This window comes from Trichosurus vulpecula, chromosome 4, assembly GCF_011100635.1.
Source record: "Trichosurus vulpecula isolate mTriVul1 chromosome 4, mTriVul1.pri, whole genome shotgun sequence".
In the NCBI taxonomy this organism is placed as follows: domain Eukaryota; kingdom Metazoa; phylum Chordata; class Mammalia; order Diprotodontia; family Phalangeridae; genus Trichosurus; species Trichosurus vulpecula.
This window is the reverse complement of record NC_050576.1, coordinates 202,411,612-202,430,975: the sequence shown is the minus strand read 5'-3', so window position 1 is coordinate 202,430,975 and position 19,364 is coordinate 202,411,612. Positions and strand designations below refer to the sequence as shown.

Here is a 19,364-nt window from a genome sequence, read left to right as displayed (position 1 = left end):
AATAGTTGGAATAATAAAGATAACCTTTATTAATTTATTAACTTTGCCTTTTTTTAAAAAAAAGCAAGCAATACCATTTGGCAGGAGATATAAAGATAAGATTATATTGCTGAGAATTGCCTAGTGGCAACTTTCAGGTATCTTGAGCACTTGATTTGCCAGCATCTACCTTCTTCCTCAGTCATACCTTATTTCGTTAAGGTCAATAGTTTTTCCTCACTTATTACACATAGGGAATTATTCATACCCAGATCACTGATCAAAACATACCCCTAATTCACAACATGAAAGGCAGAAAAATCCTCTTGGCCTCAATACCCACCCTAAAGCAAGTGAACTGTTGCAAAGGGCACAGTGGGCTTGCTTAAGACTTCAGCTGGTGGGCTCTGTTGTTGACCATGCTCACGAGACATTTCCACAATGGAATCAAATTTCATTGGCCCTTGTGGTTGACTTACATTCTGAAAGCAGAAAAAGAAAAACAGGAGTTGAGACCTATTGAAGAACTCTCCTGGCATAGTTCTATGCTCAGGGAGTGATGAAGTACCCAGATTTAAAGCCAAGCTTGTAAAGACTAGTTATTTGTCATTTTATCCAGAGGAAAAGGGGGTGGTGGTGGGGAGAGGAGAGTGATTACAATCATCCCTTCCACATTGCAACTTTCTCCATCGTGGTTTCAATATATCTTGGGTCAGCATAAGAAATTAAATGGGAATTTTGGGGGGAGTTCTGCAGAAGCCACAGATGAAACATGAAGACCAGTAGATGATACAGAAGTTTGGAAACTCAGAAATACATGGTTGTTATAAAAAGAGGCATTCTGGTAGACTCTGGCATCATACAAGGAAAGGCTAAGTCCTTATGTAATTTCCTAAAGGATGATGAAGGTGAAGCATCTACCCTGACAGGTTTTACATGGATTTTCCAGATTGTCGGGGCACCACACCCCTAACCCCTTTGATATGTAAGGGATAACTGTACATTTATTTTACTTCTTCAGAAGTTGAGTGGGCAAGTTTAGAGAGCTTTCCACCTTATGCCGGCAATCTCCAGTCATAGATATTGCTATCAGCTATTCAGGACTTCCCCTTTTAAGACAACAGGTGCCAGGAATGTCTCCTATTTTTACAATGCCAGTGCCTTACATGTATGAGCCACTTCTGCTGCCCAGCCAACAAGCTGTCTCTTTTTCCTCTTAGAGATCCACCCTAGAAATAATCCAAATGGACTTAGATACTAATGTATAGTGCCCTATAGATTTATAATGGGATTTAAGTGATCATCTGGTCCAACTTCTTCATTTTTGCAAGAAAGGAAATGCCCAGAAAGGTTAAATGATTTCGCTATGACCACATAATGGATAAGTAACAGAATCGGCATTTGAACCCACGTCCTCTGATGCATAATTTTATCCCTTGTGCCACATCACATTTCAGGCCTTTGCGTTTTTTCTTCCCTTTACCTGTCCTCATTTTTCCTGTCCACCACCAAGAAAGCTCCCTTTTCTTTCTCATCAGACAAAGCCATCCTATTCGCTCAAACATTACATCTAAATCTAGGTTCTTTTTGGTGTTCAGTATGCTGTTGCTATCGAATAGAATAACTGCTTCTGTTTCCATAGATGTGAGGCTGAGGCGCACTGGCCCCCTGCCACCATGAAGAGGATTGGCACTCCTCAGCCCACAAGGACTGAGATAAGAGTCAGCACTCTTTTATTTAACAAAAATCCTAAATGATATATAAGAGAAAAGCCCAAACACGTGAAACCAGAAAGTATTTCATGAATCAATGATGACATTACAAATATTAAAATGGTTAGCAATTGGGCAAAACACATGCAAAAAAAATACAGCAGACTCGAGAGATGTCATCTTTTTCATGGGGGAAATTGGCACCATTTTTCTGGGGTTAGGAACTCCTGGAGAACATAGTGATGGTAGAAAATTGAAATGAGGTCAGCATAGTGGACACAGACCCTTTTCTAGTTCTTACCTTTGAGCAACTTGCGTTATGCAGTAATAGCGTAGTCTTGGGGCTGAGGAGAGTACATGAGAGGCAATTAAAGAACCAATCTTACCCAACCCAAGAGAAATTCCCCCAAGCCCAGCCTGTTAATGTGCTGAACACCACAAACTGATGTAAACTTCAGGTTTCCAAATGTTGAAGGGAAAGGATTCCCACCGAGACCAAGGAAGAAAGAACATACGCAGCCAGCATATCCTGGAGGGCTGGCAACTAGGTTTCTCTGCTGCTGTTTTCAGGATCCATAATGATGAATTTTGTTAAGTCAAGGGGTAGGGAGTAACAAGAAAACCCTTGTTATAGTGTATCAATAGAATGGGCTACTTTGAAAGGGTGAGAAATTGGGGGCAGGTGGAGAACTAGATCGTGGCACAAAATAGTCTACTATGAGCTATTGGAGGCACAGAATGCCTCCGTCCTTTGGGGGATTAGGAACCAGGAATCAGTGAAGGATCTAGCCTAGCTTTCTGGTGTGAGCTGGTGGTTCAAGTACATACTGTGCAAATCTGCAACAAGGTCCCTCTGGACAGAAGCCAGCTAAGTAGTTGGTACACAGTACTCTTCTCATATGGCGGAATTTACACAAAGGACCTGCCAGGCCAAAAAGAGATGCACCTTAGGCTACTCAGCCCCTATATAGAAGAACTGGCTTTAGGGTGGGTAGGAAGCTGACAAGAAACACAGGCAGAGAAGCTGCAGTGGGAGGGTAATCATTGAGCTAAAGTAATTTCCTGCCCACTTGAAAGTAATTGCCTGGACCTGGAGTCTTCATCCTTGCTACTCAAATAGGACATGTTATGCCAGTAGGGACCGTTAGATGAATCTATCACTTGACAATAGTCACAGAAGATGGAACTTGAACTTTGATGGTGAGAAATATTTAGCTTATTGCCTTTGGGGCCATATGAACTTTAGGCATTGTCCCACTCCCCTCATGATATCCTGCCCTGTCTACTAGCGTAGAAGCCTAGGAAGCTCCCAACACCAACCACATAGTTAGCAATTCTAACCGAGAAGGGAGAGATTTCCTGAAGCTAGCAGAGATGGACACCTTGTGTTCAGAGGCAAAAATAATCCAGACACTTAAGACTAAATGAGGAGAATAACCAGAAGGATGCTATATCCAGGTGAGAACGTTCATGATTGTTTTTAAGACTTTTGATAAAATAGTAGCATTTGCCATTACAAAAATTAGAGGCTGTAGAGAATTTGGGATAGGATTATAAGAAATATAAATTTTCCCCCTAAGGATTGCTTTGGTTACAACCTCCAATTTTGGTGTGTCACTCTTAACATTGTCTTTAATGATATTACCTATCATTTTTATGTTTTGTCTTTCTTTGTTGTTTTGTTTCAGTCATGTCTGACTCTCCATGAACCCCATTTGGGATTTTCTTGGCAGACACTGAAGTGGTTTGTTATTTCCTTTTCCAGCTCATTTTATAGATGAAGAAACTGAAACAGAGTTAAGTGACTTGCCCAGGGTCACACAGCTTGGGAGTATCTGAGGCCAGATTTGAACCCAGGAAAATTAGTCTTCCTGACTCCAGGCCCAGCACTCTATCCACTGTGCCACCTAGCTGTCCTTTGTCCTTTGACCTACCAGTTCTTTAGGATTAAAATATTTAGTTTTCTATTGATTTCTTCTTCAGTAGTCCTTTGCTGAATTTAGTTTTTTTATTGCATTTGGTCACGAAAAATGTTTTAATATTTTTGCATTTGTTTGTGAGGTTTAGATGCGCTAATACATGGTCAGTTTTTGTGAAGGTGCCATGCACAACTGAAAATTATGTATATTCCTTTCTATTGATAGGAATAAAAGAGGCTGAAAATATTACTATTCTGATTTGAGCATCAATGTCAAGGACCTCAGCAATAAATCACACTCTTCACCCTCCCCACACACTTTTCCATAATGGAGAAGAAATATTGAAATCTTCTGTCAGCCACAACCTTACCATACTTGCAGAAACCTTGATCATACCAGGGGCAATCTCGGATCTTGGAGGCTGGATCAGCATGAAGGAAAAGGCATTCTTTATTGCAGCATTCTCCTGAAATAGTACCAATCACTGTTCTATTTGGTCCATCTCTTGGAACTCCTCCCTCCATCTCATCCCCACACCTATTTAGATTAATCTGGGTCCTTACATGGGAGATTTCTTTCTTCCTTTTGTATTTTGCCCTTTAAAGCAATACCGAGATATTTCCATATATCTCCTATAGAAGCATTCCTAACCCCATACCCTTCCCAGAAAAATGAAGAACCCTACTTTTCTATCCTGCTGTTGTGGTATTAGACTTATGGCTATGGCTAGTCTCCATGGCTCCTTGCCCAGTTGGTCTACATGAAGGGTCATGAAGTCCCTTTGATGATATGATATGATATAATAATAATAGCTATTCATGACTCAGTGAATACTACTTATATAGCACTTTAAGGTTTGCAATGCACTTTATATATTATGTCATTTGATCCTCATAACAATCCTGTGAGGTAGGTGCTATTATTATCCCCATTTTACAGAGGAGGAAACTGAGGCTAAAAGAAGTTAAATCACACAGCTAATACATGCCTGGGGCCATATTTGAACTCAGGGCTTCCTGACTCAAGCCCAACCCACTACCCCCTGTACTACCTAACTATTCCTCCCATGGTGAAGTTACAGACCCAGGTGCTCTAGTTTCCAGTGATTCAAAAGTCCAGTTCCCATCTCTCATAGGGATGGATTTATTTGGAGGGAAAAGCCATGTTTCCCTAGACATTAACTCTTCACATTAAAATTCTGAGATTCATTACTGTTCACATCTGTAATGGACCATTGAGTCCAACCTCTTCATTCTGCAGAGGAAAAAACAGGCCCAGGGAAATTAAGTGACCTCTAAGGTGAGACAATTAGAGGCTGAGTCAGCGCCATAACCCAAGACATAACTCCCGTGAAGCATCTGTTGAACAGATCCCCGTTTTGTACGGTGATGCTATGGGTAAACAATCAAGTAATGAAGGCGATAAGTTATCCTCTGAGGACTGGTTCAATATTTTAATGAGCAGAGTCTGTGTATGGAGGATTTATTCCATTTTTTCCTCCTCTGCCAACTCTTTGACAATCTAAAAAAGGATTCTTGACCATGCAATTCTCTTCATCATCAGAAGGTGGTGCTAACATACCATTTTCCTCAGACACTATTTCCTGGTGAAATAAAGGCTGCTAGATAGTCATCGCCATACATCTTTTGTGGGTAGATCAATTCAAAAGGCCAGAGACCACCCCTACTTTCTCCATCCCACACCACCTATTCTCATTGGCTACTCTCCCTTCCCTCCCTCCCCGCCCCACCCCACCAAGAAGACTAACGAAAGTCTATATAGATGGGACCTGATCTATGATTCCATTGGTGTAAGAAACTCTTATGCATCTAGTTTAGGACACTGTGTTAAATAGTTGCTTATAGCGCTGGGCCAATAGGTAGCAGAAATGAGAGATGACTTGGGTCTTCCTGGTTTCAAAGACAACTCTAACCTCTCTGGTTATTTAAATGAATGGGGAAAATAGGATGCTTTGGATAGGACACCAAGGAAGGACAATATGTATTCATTTGTTACAGAAACAAAAGAACGTACCTCTGTGAATGATAAAGTCATAAATGGCTTCAAAGAAAATCAAAGCTATACCTAGCTTTTAAGGTTGATGTCTTAGAGGAGCACCAAGCCCTGCCACAGAACATCCATTAGGACTGGGTTCAAATCCTATCTCTGATGTTTACTGCCTATGTGACCTTGGGCAGGTAACTTACCCTCCCTCAATTTCTTCATCTGTAAAATGAGGTGGTTGGACTAGAAGGCTTCTTAGATCTCTTTCCAGCTGTAGATCTATGATCCTATGAATGCTATTGGCAAGAGGATACTGGGCTGGATAATCCTTAAGTCTGATCTTTTGTGACAATTCTTACCATAGTGGGGATGACTCTCCCCTGATCAGCTGAACTGGGGAACCTTCCATGGGGTTGGGCATTCACTCTGAATCTATACTCTCTGCTTTGCTGAGATGACACAGCAACTCTTAAGATTAGTTCCCATTAATAGGGGTTGTATCAGAGGATTGGCCATTGGGATTAGGGGAGACATACTTATGAAGGAACTTCTCCCCTAAGTAGGCTATAAGAAGAATGAAGAGGCTCAGATTCAGTCTGGCCTGCTCGCATTAGCAATACAAATGCTCAGATTCCTTAAGAGTCTAGCCAATATCACTTTATTCTTTTTTGTGCAGTTTTTTCCCCTTCTGATCTGTTTCTTCCTTCACAACTGTAACTAACATGGAAATATGCTTTACATGATAGCACACATATAACCCATGTCAAACTTTCTATCATTTTAGGAAGAGGGTGGAGAGGGACGGAGAAAAATTTGAAACTCAAAATCTTGTAAAAATGAATGCTAAAACTTGTCATGTAATGGGGGGGGGTGGAATAAAATACTATTAAAATAGTGGGGAAAAAAAGAGTATGGCCAATGCTTAGATTCCTTAAGCGTCTAGACAATATGGTGGATCTTTAGTAAATCTTGGGGGCGTTTTTGGCTGGAAAAAAAATAATGAAGAGAAACTGCTTCCAATCTCTTTTGAGCACTTGATTCTTAAGATGGATCTGATATATTCTTTCAGATTTCCAGTTGGGGGTGGGGTATCCCTTCAGTTGCTACAGAAGCTCCCAACTCCAGCACATGAAAATGGCAATCAATATGAGTTTACTAAGGTAAGCCCAAAATGGGACCTCAAGAAGCTGGCTGCCTGTTTCCATTTTGTTCCTTCCCTGAGTGCAGGTATTTGACCAGTAACCATTGATCCTGAAAGATGGGCATGTGCAGCCTTGGAGGCTCTCTTATCAGTTAAAAAACTCTTGGGCTTGCTATTGGTGCCAGCTGCCCACCAAGTCATGCTTCCTGCTATGATGCTGCTTCTCTGAGATGACCACTTCTGGGAGGATCCTGCAGTTGAAAGGCTATCCGCTGCCTAACTGGGGGAGCTGGACTTGGTGAGTTTGTTCAGACAGGTCTAAGGGGAGAGTAAAAACTATTCCACATTTCCACAAAGCGGTCTTTACCTCCTGGGAGAGTATAATTGGAGTGATATCTTGTTTCATGTTTTAAGTACTTGTTACTATGTACTTATGAGCCTTTGGTGTTTCAAGCATTTCTTTTTTTGACGGAGGAAAAACATAGCTACTGTATACTTAATAGCAACTTTGAATATCAAGTAACTTTGCTGGAAGGGACCTTACAAGTCTCTGGTAGGGGAGACCCCAGGCATGAGCCATAACTAAGCTTTATTTAAGAGATTTTTTCTCCCAGGGACAGTGAGCCAGAGAGTTAGAGAAAAGTCCAATTCTCCTCTTTTTAGGGGTCAGGCCCACACCCAGAATGAAAGAAAAGGTACAAGAATTTATTAAGTGCCTACTGTGTGCCAGGCACTGGGCTTAAATGCTTTACAGTTGTTATCTATCTCACTTGATCTTCCCTTGATCAACCCTTCAAGGTAAGTGCTATTATTACCTCCATTTCACAGTTCAGGAAACTGAGGCAGACAAGGGTAAGTGACTTGCATTGTTGATAGACTGAAGCACTGTGCCCCCTTCTCCCTAGAAGAGGACTGGCACTCCTGAGCCCATGAGGGCTGGGGTGGAGTGAGGTTGGCACAAAAATCTTTAGTGATGTATAGGAGAAAACCCAAATCAGATGAAACCAGAAAATACTTCATGGATCAATGATGACATTAAATATGTGTATATATATATGTATATATATGTATATATATATGTGTATATATATATGTATATATATATATATATATATGGTTAGCAAGTTGAATAGAACACATGCTAAAAAAATACAGCAGACTTTTGTCACTTTTTTTTACAGATGAGGAAAACTGAGGCCTGAGAGGGGAAGTGAGTTGCCCAAGGTCACTAAACTAGTTAGGTGGCAGAGCCAGAATTCGAACCCAGTGTTTCTGCCTGGGTTCTTCATGCCTTCTATTAGCAGTATGCTAATAAGATCAGATACCATTGTAAAGACCTACATGGAAGATCCCTGCACTATATTTTGATGACTGGACTTGGTTTTCAGCACACATACACATACACACACACACACACACACACACACACACACACACACACAGCTCCAACTTTCCCTAGGTAGAAAGGACATGTCGGTTATTATCTTTAATTCTCAAAGAGGACCAAAATGACATCACTATGTTGTGGTCAAGGTATAGTGTGTTTGACTGTGACTGATCAAACCAATAGGAATTTGGAAGCCTCTACCACAGATTGGGCACAAATAGTCCATAGACAGGACATGTACTAAGTGTTCTGTAAGGTAACCTGTAGTTTACATTTCTCTGGGAGGTGGAGAGAGGAAGTAACAATGACCCGAGTCCTTTTATAAACCCTGCCTAGCAGGTCTGGCATCCTGGGATATACGTATCCTCCTTTGAAAAGTTTGTCTTACCCTTCCCCCCAATTTCCTTCTTTTCCTTCCTTTTCTTAGGACCAAATTTCATTAAGACTCCCTTAAACTCACCATTCAGCCCATACTTAGTAGGGTTCTAATGGAATGGGCACTAGCCAAGTGAATCTTGGCACGAGAATAGATACATTACCAAATTTGGAGTAGAAGTAGCACTCGGGCATCTTGGTGATGTCATATTGGTGCAGAAATTTGCACTGGTCGCTCTTCTTACAAAGCCCCCTCAGCCAGTGTTTGCACACCACTGTCTTCTCCCCATCATCATGCCGGAAGGGACAGAGCTTGCCTAGAAAATGCAGATGAACCCCAAGAAAATCATGCTCTTCTCTGGCGTAGACCTGCTGTCACTACTCCCCCAAATGACATCACTACTTTGGGAGGAAGAAGAGTAGGATGTTTTAATTACCAGCTGCCCCTTCTCACCCATCTCCTCCTCTTCCTGCAACTGTACCTGGATCTCCTCCCATTGAGAGGTTTGGATTTTTTTTTGAGATTAGAGGAAGAAGATGCCTGAAAAAAGGGAAGAAAACATGAGAAGCTAGGGTACGGAGAGAGGAGAAGGTAATCCTATTTACTACCCACTAAACTAAGGCCTATCCCATAAAACTTCAGATTAGATCCTACCTGGTAATATTACATTTAATGGCCTATCAATTGAATTTTTTTCCTACTGCTAACAATAGAAGGAATGCTTAAATTTTTAAGCTTTCAAGCAGAGATGTGCTCAGGAATAATGGGGCCTAACTAACTGATGTCATTTGAAGGGTGCTGGGAAGGCTCCCTAACCAAATACATCTCTTCTAACTAGCCTTTAATTCTGCGATTAAAATTTCATTCCTTTGAGTTTTCCATCTTCAATAGTTGTTAAAATACAAATAACCCTGAGAGTGGTGATACCAGTACTATATGCAAGAATTTTTTATTTTAATAAGGCCTCCCAAGTAGTTATGGAACACATTAAAATGTAACTGGTACGGCAACAGCAATGTGACTTCCAGCTGTAGCCCAGATGTTTCCCAAATGGGGCAATACCGCTAAATGCCACAGTGTGGTTATGGCCCTCTATAGTCCCCTAGACTATTGTAAAATCATTTTCAAAATGACTGTACTAGGAACAAAAAAGGGAAGTGGGGTGAGATAAAAGTGCCCTGGAAGGGGAGGTAGGAATAGATTAGGTAACCTCACCCCATGGCTTCACCTATAAGTTCTAGACTCCCTAAGCTCTATTTCCAGTCCTCACTGCTTTCCCTGATTACTGACTCAGATTTCTAATTGCTGCAAGACTTCTCTACCTGGCTGAGGCTGAGGTACCCGGGGGACCTCACTATGAAAACAATTCATTACCTTTTCTCCAAAACCTGCTTCTGCTTACTGACTTCTCAGTGAATGCCGCCATCATTCTCTGAATTACTCAGACTCATGTTTGCCCCTCTCTGGTATCTGGTCCTTTTTTTCTATTCCTACCGCTACTACCTTTGTTCTGGTCTTCATGGTTCCTTGTCTGAACTATTGCCAGACTATTTCCATTTCCAATCTATCCAAAAAGCTGCTGCCAGATTAGTTGCCATCATAAAAAGGCTCTCATCAAATCATTCTACTCACTACTTTAGAACAAACCAACCCCAACAACGAAAAAGAGTCAGTGGTCTTTGGAATGCTCTCTAAACTTCTTAAAGTGGCTCTGGGCAAGTCACTGTCTTTGTCCCAGTATCCTTATCTGTAAAATGGGGATAATGATAACACCTACCTCTGGGGGTTATTGTAAGAATCAAATAATGTGATATATGTAACGCATTTTCCCTTAAAGTGCTATATACATGGTTATTATTATTAATAATCATTATTGTAGTACTCAAGGATCTTTATAATCTAGAGCCTTTCCCTCCAGCCTTATCTCGTGCTTCTCCCAATCCATCCTAGGCTCTCCTGGCTCTGTGAGTACGCTCAGGTTCCCTGCTCTCTCTCTCACCCTCCCTCACCCCCTCATCTTTGCCTGTTGAAATCTTACCCATCCTTTAAGCCTAGCTAAAATGTTGCTTTCTCTATAGAGCTTTCATCATTTAGTGAGCTGGATGTGATCTCTTCTTCCTCTAATTCACACAGCACCTTGGTCATATCTCTCTTAGGCATTTAGGTTCTTTTTTACATAATAATGCTCTCTTATCTCCCACAGTAGACGGTAAAGTTTCTTTATGTGAATGACATCTCATTCGCTAAGCAGCTACATGCTTTGTACAGAACAAACTCAACAAGTATTTGGTGGATACAGAAGATACAATTTCACTTAACTTCAGTCATGCTTAGGGCAGTCTTCTCCTTTTACTTGCTTATTCAATCAATATGCATTCATCCAGTTCTTAATACATGCCAGGCACTATGCTAAGGGCTGAGGACAGGAAGAAGAAAGAAAGAAACACAGAAAGAAAGAAGGAAAGAAAGAAGCAAAGAAGGAAAGAAAGAAAGGAAGGAAGGAAAAAAGAAAGAAAAGAATGAATGAAGGAAGGAAGGAATGAAGAAAGGAAGGAAGGAAGGGAGGGAGGGAGGGAGGGAGAGAAAAAAGAGAAAAGAAGAAGGGAGGAAAGAAGAAAAGAAAGGAAGAGAAAGAAAGAGATGAAAGAAGGAGTGGAGGGAGGGAGGAAGAAAAGAAGAGAAGAAAGAAGAAAAGGGGGGAGAGAGGAAAGGAGGAAGGAAAGGGGAGGGAGGGAGGAAGGGAGGAAAGAAAGAAGGAAAGAAGGGGGGGAGGGAGGGAAGGGAAAGGGAGGAAGGAAAAAGGGGAGGGAGGAAAGGAGGAGAAAAAGAAGGAAGGAAGAAGGAGAAAGAAGGGAGAAAGGAAAGAAGGAAGGAAGGAAGGAAGGAAAGGAGGGAGGAAGGAAGGAAGGGAAGGAGGAAGGAAAGAAGGAAGGGAGGAAGACAAAAAAGAGTAATTTCCACTCTAAACATGCTTACTGTCTATCCAAAGCTCTGCCCCTATCTCCACTACAGGTAAATTTTCTTTATAGTTTCCTTTATTACCTTCTCAGCTCACCATCTAGGGATGGCCTTGGGAGCTACTGTGACTTAGTTTGTCTTGAGTATTTCTTGCATTTTGTCCTCTTCCTTTCTTCCATAGACCCTCTAGTGTTCTTTGGAGATCAGTCTCTAACATCGCAGAAACAGGTCTGATAAGGTGTTACCAGCCCGCTGTTACACCTGCACCATGGGGCTAATAGTGGAATTTCAGACATTGTGGCCCAGTCATTTCCTAGATCATTGATACCCAAAGTGAGGACCAAGGTCTCCCTAGGGGGTTGCTGTGACCTGATCTCAAAGAGCATATGATCAGGGAGCAGGGGAGAAATATGATAATAGTACAATTTACAGAATGCTTTCAGGTTTGCAAAGTACTTTACAAATATTATCTCATTTCATCCTCACAACAACCCTGAGAGATAGGTACTATTAATATTCCCATTTTACAAATGGGGAAACTGAGGCAGACTGGTTACTTGACTTGCCCAGGGTAGCATGTATAAGAAGGGTATGAAGTGGGTTGTGAAACCAGGTCTTCCTGACTCCAGGCTCATTGCTCTATCTGGAGCTTGTTTCCAACACAACCATATCTATCCTTGTCTGCCCCCAACATTCTCCCACTTCACCCCTCTCCCTCTCCTGTGTAGACTATTGACCTATCTCCTTCAGAGTTAGGCTTTGGCCCCTCAGGGTAGTTACAACCTAAATGCTACCCGGTTACCTACAGCACTAGGTGCCACTGGGAAAATTTCATGCCCCCCTCTACCTCCCAGTATGCTAACTCTCAACCACCCAGATCACCTTCTGGCTGCAGCAGGTGCCCCTTGAAGGTTCAGTGAGTCTTTTCTTCCTCCTTTTCATTTTGGGTGGGACAGAGTGAGTGAGTCAGGAAGATTCCCAAACTCATTCCAATTTCAAACTTCCCCAATACTGGAGAGGTTACTATCAACCTTCTAGTCACCCAGATTCCCAAGCTCAGTGTCAATCTTTGAATCTTCGCTCACCATCACCTCACGTAAAGCCAATAAACCAAGTCAAGCATTGCCCACTATCTGCTAAATAAAGACAGGAAAAAAGGGTCCATGTCCTCAAGGAATTTACAATTGAATGGGCTCCTGTAGATCTTGCTGCCTTTGCCCCTACATTGTTCATATCTGTCCTTCTTCCTCTACTCACAAAGCTACAGTCCTAGTCCGGGCCCTCATCACCTTTTGCCTTGGCTATTGTTAACAGCATCTTAATAGGTTTCCCTGCCTCAAGTCTCTCTCCTCTATAATACATCCTCCACTCAGCTGCCAAGTGATTTTCCTAAAACTCTGGTTTGACTTTCCTACTTAAGATGAAAAAAAGAAAGAAAAAGGAGAGAAAGGAAGGAAGGAAAAGAAGAAAAGGAAGAAGGAAGGAAGACAGAGAGAGGAAGGAAGGAAGGGAGGAGGGAGGGAGGAAGGAAGGAATGAAGGTAGGAAAGAAGAGGGGGTGGGAGGGAAGGAAGGGGAAAAGGAGGAAGTCACTTTCTTAATAAACCCCAGCAGCTCCATATTGGCTCTATATCAAATATTATTTCATCATCTCATCTTTTAAAAATGTCTGATTAAAATATCTGGTGAGTTTTATAATATATCATTATTAGTACAATACAATAGTACCTGGGGGCAGCTAGGTGGCATAGTAGTTAGAGTATTGGCCTAGAGTCAGGGAGACTCATCTTCCTGAGTTCAAATCTGACCTCAGACACTTCCTAGCTGTGTGACCCTGGGCAAGTCACTTAACTCTGTTTGCCTCAGTTTCCTCATCTGTAAAATGAGCTGAAGAAGGAAATGGCAAACCACTCCAGTATCTTTGCCAAGAAAACCCCAAATGGGGTTATGAAGAGTCAGACATGATTGAAAAAATGACTGAAGCAAAACAAATAGTGGTTCATGTATGTAGCTTTAAAATAAGTAAACGTGCTCATATTGGGAGTTATGGCTCAAAAATAGTTCACTAACGGGCTCTACGATAAAAAAAGTTGGGAGACCACTGCCCTAGGGTACAGTAAATGATCACCCACTTGTGGTAGTTGGACAGTGACTTCGGATGGTAGCCGGTAGGGGAGGATATGGAGATGTGTTGAATATTTACAGGGGGGAGGTGAGGGTTATAGAGAAGTGCCAAAGGCTGACATATTATTAACTAATAAATTCTTCTACCATTGCCAAGGCGAAAGGCTGAGATGGTCCATCCCTTTTAACACAAACCCCTCAGTTTTCTTTTCTGTGACTTCTCTCCACTCTCCAAGGCTGCCCTTGATTACAGTTTTCTTCTGGGGCAGCAGGGATGGCCCTAGGCCTCAAGAGTTCCCCAGAGAGGAACCCAACTGTGACATTTGGTTGAAGGTCAATTGAAGGTTGAACTAGAGCCACAAGGGACCTTCTTCCTCAGAGACCATTTAGACCAACCCCCCCCTCATTTTACAAATGAGGAAACTGGGGCCCAGGAAGGTCTTGCTTAAAGTCATACAGGTAATAAGTTGTCAAGAGGTAGGATTTGAACTCAGGCACTTCAGCTCCAGAGCTGGTGTTCTTTCTACTGTATCATATTTGTCAGGTGGGGAAAGAGATCTTTTTACCATTTGTCAGATGGACACTCCTTCAGCCAGGATCTAGCTTGTTTTTGTTGCTGTTGTTCAGTCGTTTCAGTTGTGTCTGACTCTTGTGACCCCATTTGGGGTTTTCTTGGCAAAGATAACTGGAGCAGTTTGCCATTTTCTTCTCCAGCTCATTTTATAGATGAGGAAACTGAGTCAAATAGGACTAAGTGACTTGTCCAGGGTCACACAGCTAGGCAGTGTCTGAAGCCAGATTTGAACTCAGGAAGATGAGTCTTCCTGACTCCAGGCCCCAGCACTTTATCCACTGTGGCACCCTGCTGCCCCCAGAGTCTAGCTTACTCTTTTCAAATTCCAGGTCACTGTTCCTTACCCAGGCACTACTGTCTCTTTTCTGCTCCCTCCCCCTTTCCCCCAATAGACTCAAATAGATTTGAAATGGATCAGACATATTACATTCCTTAGGCATTTACTCCCTATCCAGATCCATCCTATTTCTTTTCAACTCACCTTTCTCACAGACACCTTTGAGAAAGAAGGTACATACAGCCACCCCTGATTCTAGAAGGGAAGAAGAAAATAGCCCAAGTTGTGGAGTTTGCTTCTGTCCTTACCTCTCACCTTTAGAAAAGAAAAAAAAAAAGAAAAATCTTACTATCCCAGAGTATAGAGGACCTAGAGCATTCCTAAACTGGAGCCCATTTGTTGTAGGCATCAGAAAAACACAATACCACACCCTCTGCTAAAACAAACAAACTCCCTCCCTCCCTCTCTCTTTCTGTGTCTCTTTGTCTCTTATATCTTTCCCCTCTTTCTTCTGCTCTCCCTCCCCCCTAACACCTTGTGTGGGAGCACTGAGCTAGAAATCAGGAGGCCTAGGTTCGAGGTTCAGCTCTTTACTGTAATCACCTTATCTCTTAGGATTCTCAGAACGTCCCCATATGGAAAATAGCTGTGTAGTTGCTGGCCCCTTCCAGAGCCTTGGGGAAGACAAGAGATCAGGTCTGAGCTCCTGGGGAAAGGGATTATTCTTGAAATCCTAGATCGGACCGGTTGGCCCTTGATTTAACCTGTCCTTTCTGACCAGAGAAGTATGTGCTGGGACATAAGAAGAAAGAATGAAAGAGAAAGGCTAGGCAATTATATCATTTAGCTCACGAATTCTTAACATTTTGTATCACAGACCCATTTGGCAGTTTGGTAACCCCTTTCTCAGATAAAGTTTTTAAATGCATAAAATAAATACATAGGATTACAAAGAAAACCAATTATATTGAAAAACAGTTCTAATTTTGCTTAAAAGTTCATGGACCCCAGATTAAGACCCTTGATATTAGTTAAAGAAATATCAAGAGGAGAAAGGAAGGGCCCCCACTTAGAAGCATGGCCAACAGTGACACTCCCACCACCCTCCACTTACTATCCATTCCTGGGAAGGGCAGGAACCCAATACCCCTCTGGTTCTCCACATCATCCTCAAGATCAAAGGTGATTTTCTCCAACCCAGCAATGACTTCCTGCATCTTTAACCTTCTCCCTGGAGTTAGCTTAATTCTAACCTAGAGGCCTTACAGGTGAATCCTATATACAGCTTATCACAGCGGCCCCAGAACTAATTTTCTTTCCAAGCTTCTCATTGGTTTTTTCTTTACTTCTGAATCCTTGGTTGTTCCCTAGAAAGCTAGAGTGCTAGCACCCTTCTGTACACCCAATCTTAGGGTGCCAAACACACACAGTCTGTATATCTGGTCACAGGTCACCAAGTCAGAAAGCGGTATGGACAGATAAGAGTAGTTTTCTAATGTCACCAAAGCTAAAGACTTTTCTCTTTCAGTCTGTAACTCCTTTCTAGGTCACTGATGCTCCTTACCACCAGAATTCATTAATGCTTTTTAATATTGCCTAAAACATAGGGATTCTTTTTTTTTTGGTTGTTTATTTTTATTTTCATTTCCAAATTCTCTCCATCCTTCTGCCCTTCCCCTACACATTTAGAGGCAAGAACTATAACACCCATTATATATATGTGAAGTCATGAAAAACATATTTCTACATTAATCATGTTGCATGAAAAAAAGCAAGAAAAAAAGTGAAAAAATCTGCTTCAGTCTGAACTCAGAGTTCACCAGTTCTTTCTTTGGAGCTGGATCTTTCATCATAGGTCCTTTGGAATTGTGCTGGATCATTATATTGATGGGAGTAGACAAGTCTTTCATAGTTGGTTATCATTACAAGCTTGCTGTTACTGCGTACAATGTAAAACAGGGATTCTTAACCTTTTTTGTGTCAGGGCCCTTTTGGTAATCTGGTGAAGACTATGTAGCCCTTCTCAGGGTAATGTGTGTTGCCTACATTTGTAATTCAAAGAAAGGCTAAATTTCCATTCTAGGTTAGCAAAAATAAAAATGGATTTTTTTTTGCATCCAAATTCACGGACACCCTAACATCTGTCTAGGGACCTAACCTACTCTCGAGCTATTGGAGAAAGAAATAAATTAACAGGGATAGTATGCAAGAAAAGTGACTCCTTTACTCTTAGACCCAGCAATCCTGCTACTGGGCATGTGCCCTAAGGAGGTCAAAGACAGAAACAAAATTTCAACATAAGCCAAAATATTCATAGCATTATTTTGTGTGTGTGTGCGTGTGGTAGCAAAGAATTGGGAACAAGGTGAATGCCCATCACTTAGAGGATGGCTGAAACAATTATGAAAATGAATGGAATAGTATATTATTCTGAAGTAAGAAAAAATCCAACATGAGGAATCTTCAGAAAAACATGGGAAAATGTGTATGAACTGATGCAGAGTGGAAATAAGTCATATCTAAAGAACGCAATTTCTGCAACATAAGTAACAAGATCACTAAAAGCAACAGGGACTCTGAGTAATTGAAAAAAAAAGAATGGTCCCAGAAAACAGATAATAAGATAGACATTCTACCATCAAGAGAGAAATGGAGACCCACAAGGCATAATGCTGCATTGACTGGTTTCAGAATTCGTTGTTTACAGTTAACTGTCCTTCATAGTTACTAGGGACAGGACATTTCCCAGGTGTAAGGAAGCAGCGGGAATGTGGAAGGGGGACTTGTATAAATCCAGAAATGATATAAAAATGAGAGGCATCAATAAAATTTACTAGTTTAAAGATCATTTTTAAAGGATCGAAAATAGTTAAATAAATGTCACCTTGTTTCTTTCATTCACTTAATAATAGTTAGAATTTTTAAAAAATTCAATCTTATTTTATTTTTAGTTCCAAATCTTCTCTCTCCATCATCCCTACCCACCCACCCATTGAGAAGGCAAGAAAAACAAAACCCATCATAAATATGCATAATCATGCAATACAAATTCCCACCTTGGCCTTCCCCCCATCCCACCCCCGAAAAGAATGAAAGAAAGAAAAAGACAGAAAAGAATATGCTTCAGTCTATACTCTGAGACCATCAGTTGTCAATCTGGAGGTGAGTAGCATGCCTCATCACGAGTCTTTTGGAATTGTGGTTGGTTACTGTGTCCATCAGGAAGATAAGTCTTTCAAGGTCATTTATCTTTATCTACAATATTGTTGTTGAACAAATTGTTCTCCTGGTTCTGCTCACTTCACTTAATATCGTTCCATACAAATCTTCCCAAGGTTTTTTTCTGAAACCTATCCCCACAATTTCTTACAACACAATAGTATTCTATCACATTCAATCGTTCCCCAGCTGATGGGCATCCCCAGTTTCCAGTTCTTTGCCACCACACAAAAAGCTAATAGCTAGCATTTATACAGCATTTTAAGGTTTGCAAAGCATTTTATGTATGTTATCTCATATGGGCCTCACAACAACCCTGTGATGAAGGTGCTATTATTGGTCTTCATTTATAGGTGGAGAAACTAAGGAAGAAAGAAATTAGGTGACTTGCCTCAAGTCACACAGCTAGTAAGTGTCTGAGGTGAGATTCAAACTCAGGTCTTCCGGACTCCAAGTCTAGCACTCTAACCAGTCTACCACCCAGCTTCCTTCTCAGGCACTCACTCAAATTTATCTAGACGTTTGAGCTACGTGACCAAAGGAAGGACTCAGGTTTCTGCCACCTAGCCTAGAGTAAGAGACATGTCTACATCATGAAAGATGACAATATTCACTTCCAGTCCAGGCAACTCTATGTTCTGGCTCTCTAGCTTCCTCCACCTGGGCTGGGGAACTTTTGAAATAGTATCTAACTGAATATCTGAAGGTCCATAATAAATAGTAGCCCCTACAGACATCCCCTACCCCCAGCCCTAAATTACCCTTCCTCTCTAATCATCTGCCTATACCAGGGGTGAGGAACCTGCATCCTTGAGGCCACATGTGGCCCTCTAGGTCCTCAAGTGCAGCCCTTTGGCTGAACCCAAACTTCATAGAACAAATCCCTTTAATACAAGGGGTTGTTCTGTAAAATTTGGACTCAATCAAAAGGCCTCACCCAAGGACCTAGAAGGCCACATATCCTCAAGGCCACAGGTTCCCCACTGCTGGGCCCTATACTGTCATTACCCTTGGCACAACTCCTAGAGAGGCGGTGTGCCATAGACACAAGGACCATGAGACTTATCTTCAAGCAGACCTGCTCTGGAGTCCTGATCCTGCCACTTGATAGCCATGTTTCCACATCTGTAAAATGAGGACACTACCTGAGCTACCTTCCTCACAGGAATATTTTGTGAGCTTTAGATAGCCAGCTGGCACAGCAGATAGAGTGATGGATTTGGAGTCAGGAAGACTCACATTTGAATCTTGTCTCTGATACTAGTTCGGTAACCCTAGGGAAGTGACTTTAACCTCTGTGTGCCTCGGTTTCCTCATCTGTAAAATGGGAAGATTAATTATAGCACCGACCTCCCTGGAGTTGTTTATGAGGATCAAACTAAATAACATTACAAAGCTTCATAAACCTTAAAATGCTATGTAAATGCTAGATATCATTAATAATGATTTATGTGTTATAATATTATATAATTAATAATGATAGCTAGCATTTATATAGCACTTACTATGTGCCAGGTGGGTAGCTAGGTGGCACAGTGCATAGAGTGCTGGGCCTGGGTTCAAATCTAACCTCAGATACTTCCTAGCTGTGTGACCCTGGGCAAGTCACTTAACTCTGCTTCAGTTTCTTCATCTGTAAAATGAGCTGGAAAAGGAAATGGAAAACCACTCCAGTATCTTTGCCAAGGAAACCCC

The 19,364-nt window shown here is 41.6% G+C and overlaps 1 protein-coding gene across 1 annotated transcript; it reads right to left on the bottom strand.

Annotated features, from left to right (window-relative positions):
- Nucleotides 1-323: 323 nt before the first annotated feature.
- CPSF4L (cleavage and polyadenylation specific factor 4 like) lies at nucleotides 324-15,667 on the bottom strand. The gene is made up of 7 exons (XM_036755651.1): nucleotides 15,565-15,667; nucleotides 14,655-14,705; nucleotides 8,682-8,834; nucleotides 3,981-4,076; nucleotides 2,520-2,613; nucleotides 1,993-2,035; nucleotides 324-461 (listed from the first exon to the last, which is right to left on the bottom strand). Exons 1-7 carry the CDS (start codon nucleotides 15,665-15,667, stop codon nucleotides 324-326), a joined length of 678 nt encoding a protein of 225 aa, XP_036611546.1.
- Nucleotides 15,668-19,364: the final 3,697 nt, after the last annotated feature.

Excerpts from the sequence above, each read along its gene's own strand:
- CPSF4L (XM_036755651.1), bottom strand. The coding sequence starts at position 15,667 with ATGCAGGAAGTCATTGCTGGGTTGGAGAAAATCACCTTTGATCTTGAG. Across the intron at positions 4,077-8,681 it reads CTACTTCTACTCCAAATTTG|GAGAATGCTGCAATAAAGAA; the intron begins GTAATGTATCTA and ends GTACTATTTCAG. Across the intron at positions 2,036-2,519 it reads CCTTGTTGCAGATTTGCACA|CCCCAAGACTACGCTATTAC; the intron begins GTATGTACTTGA and ends TACTCTCCTCAG.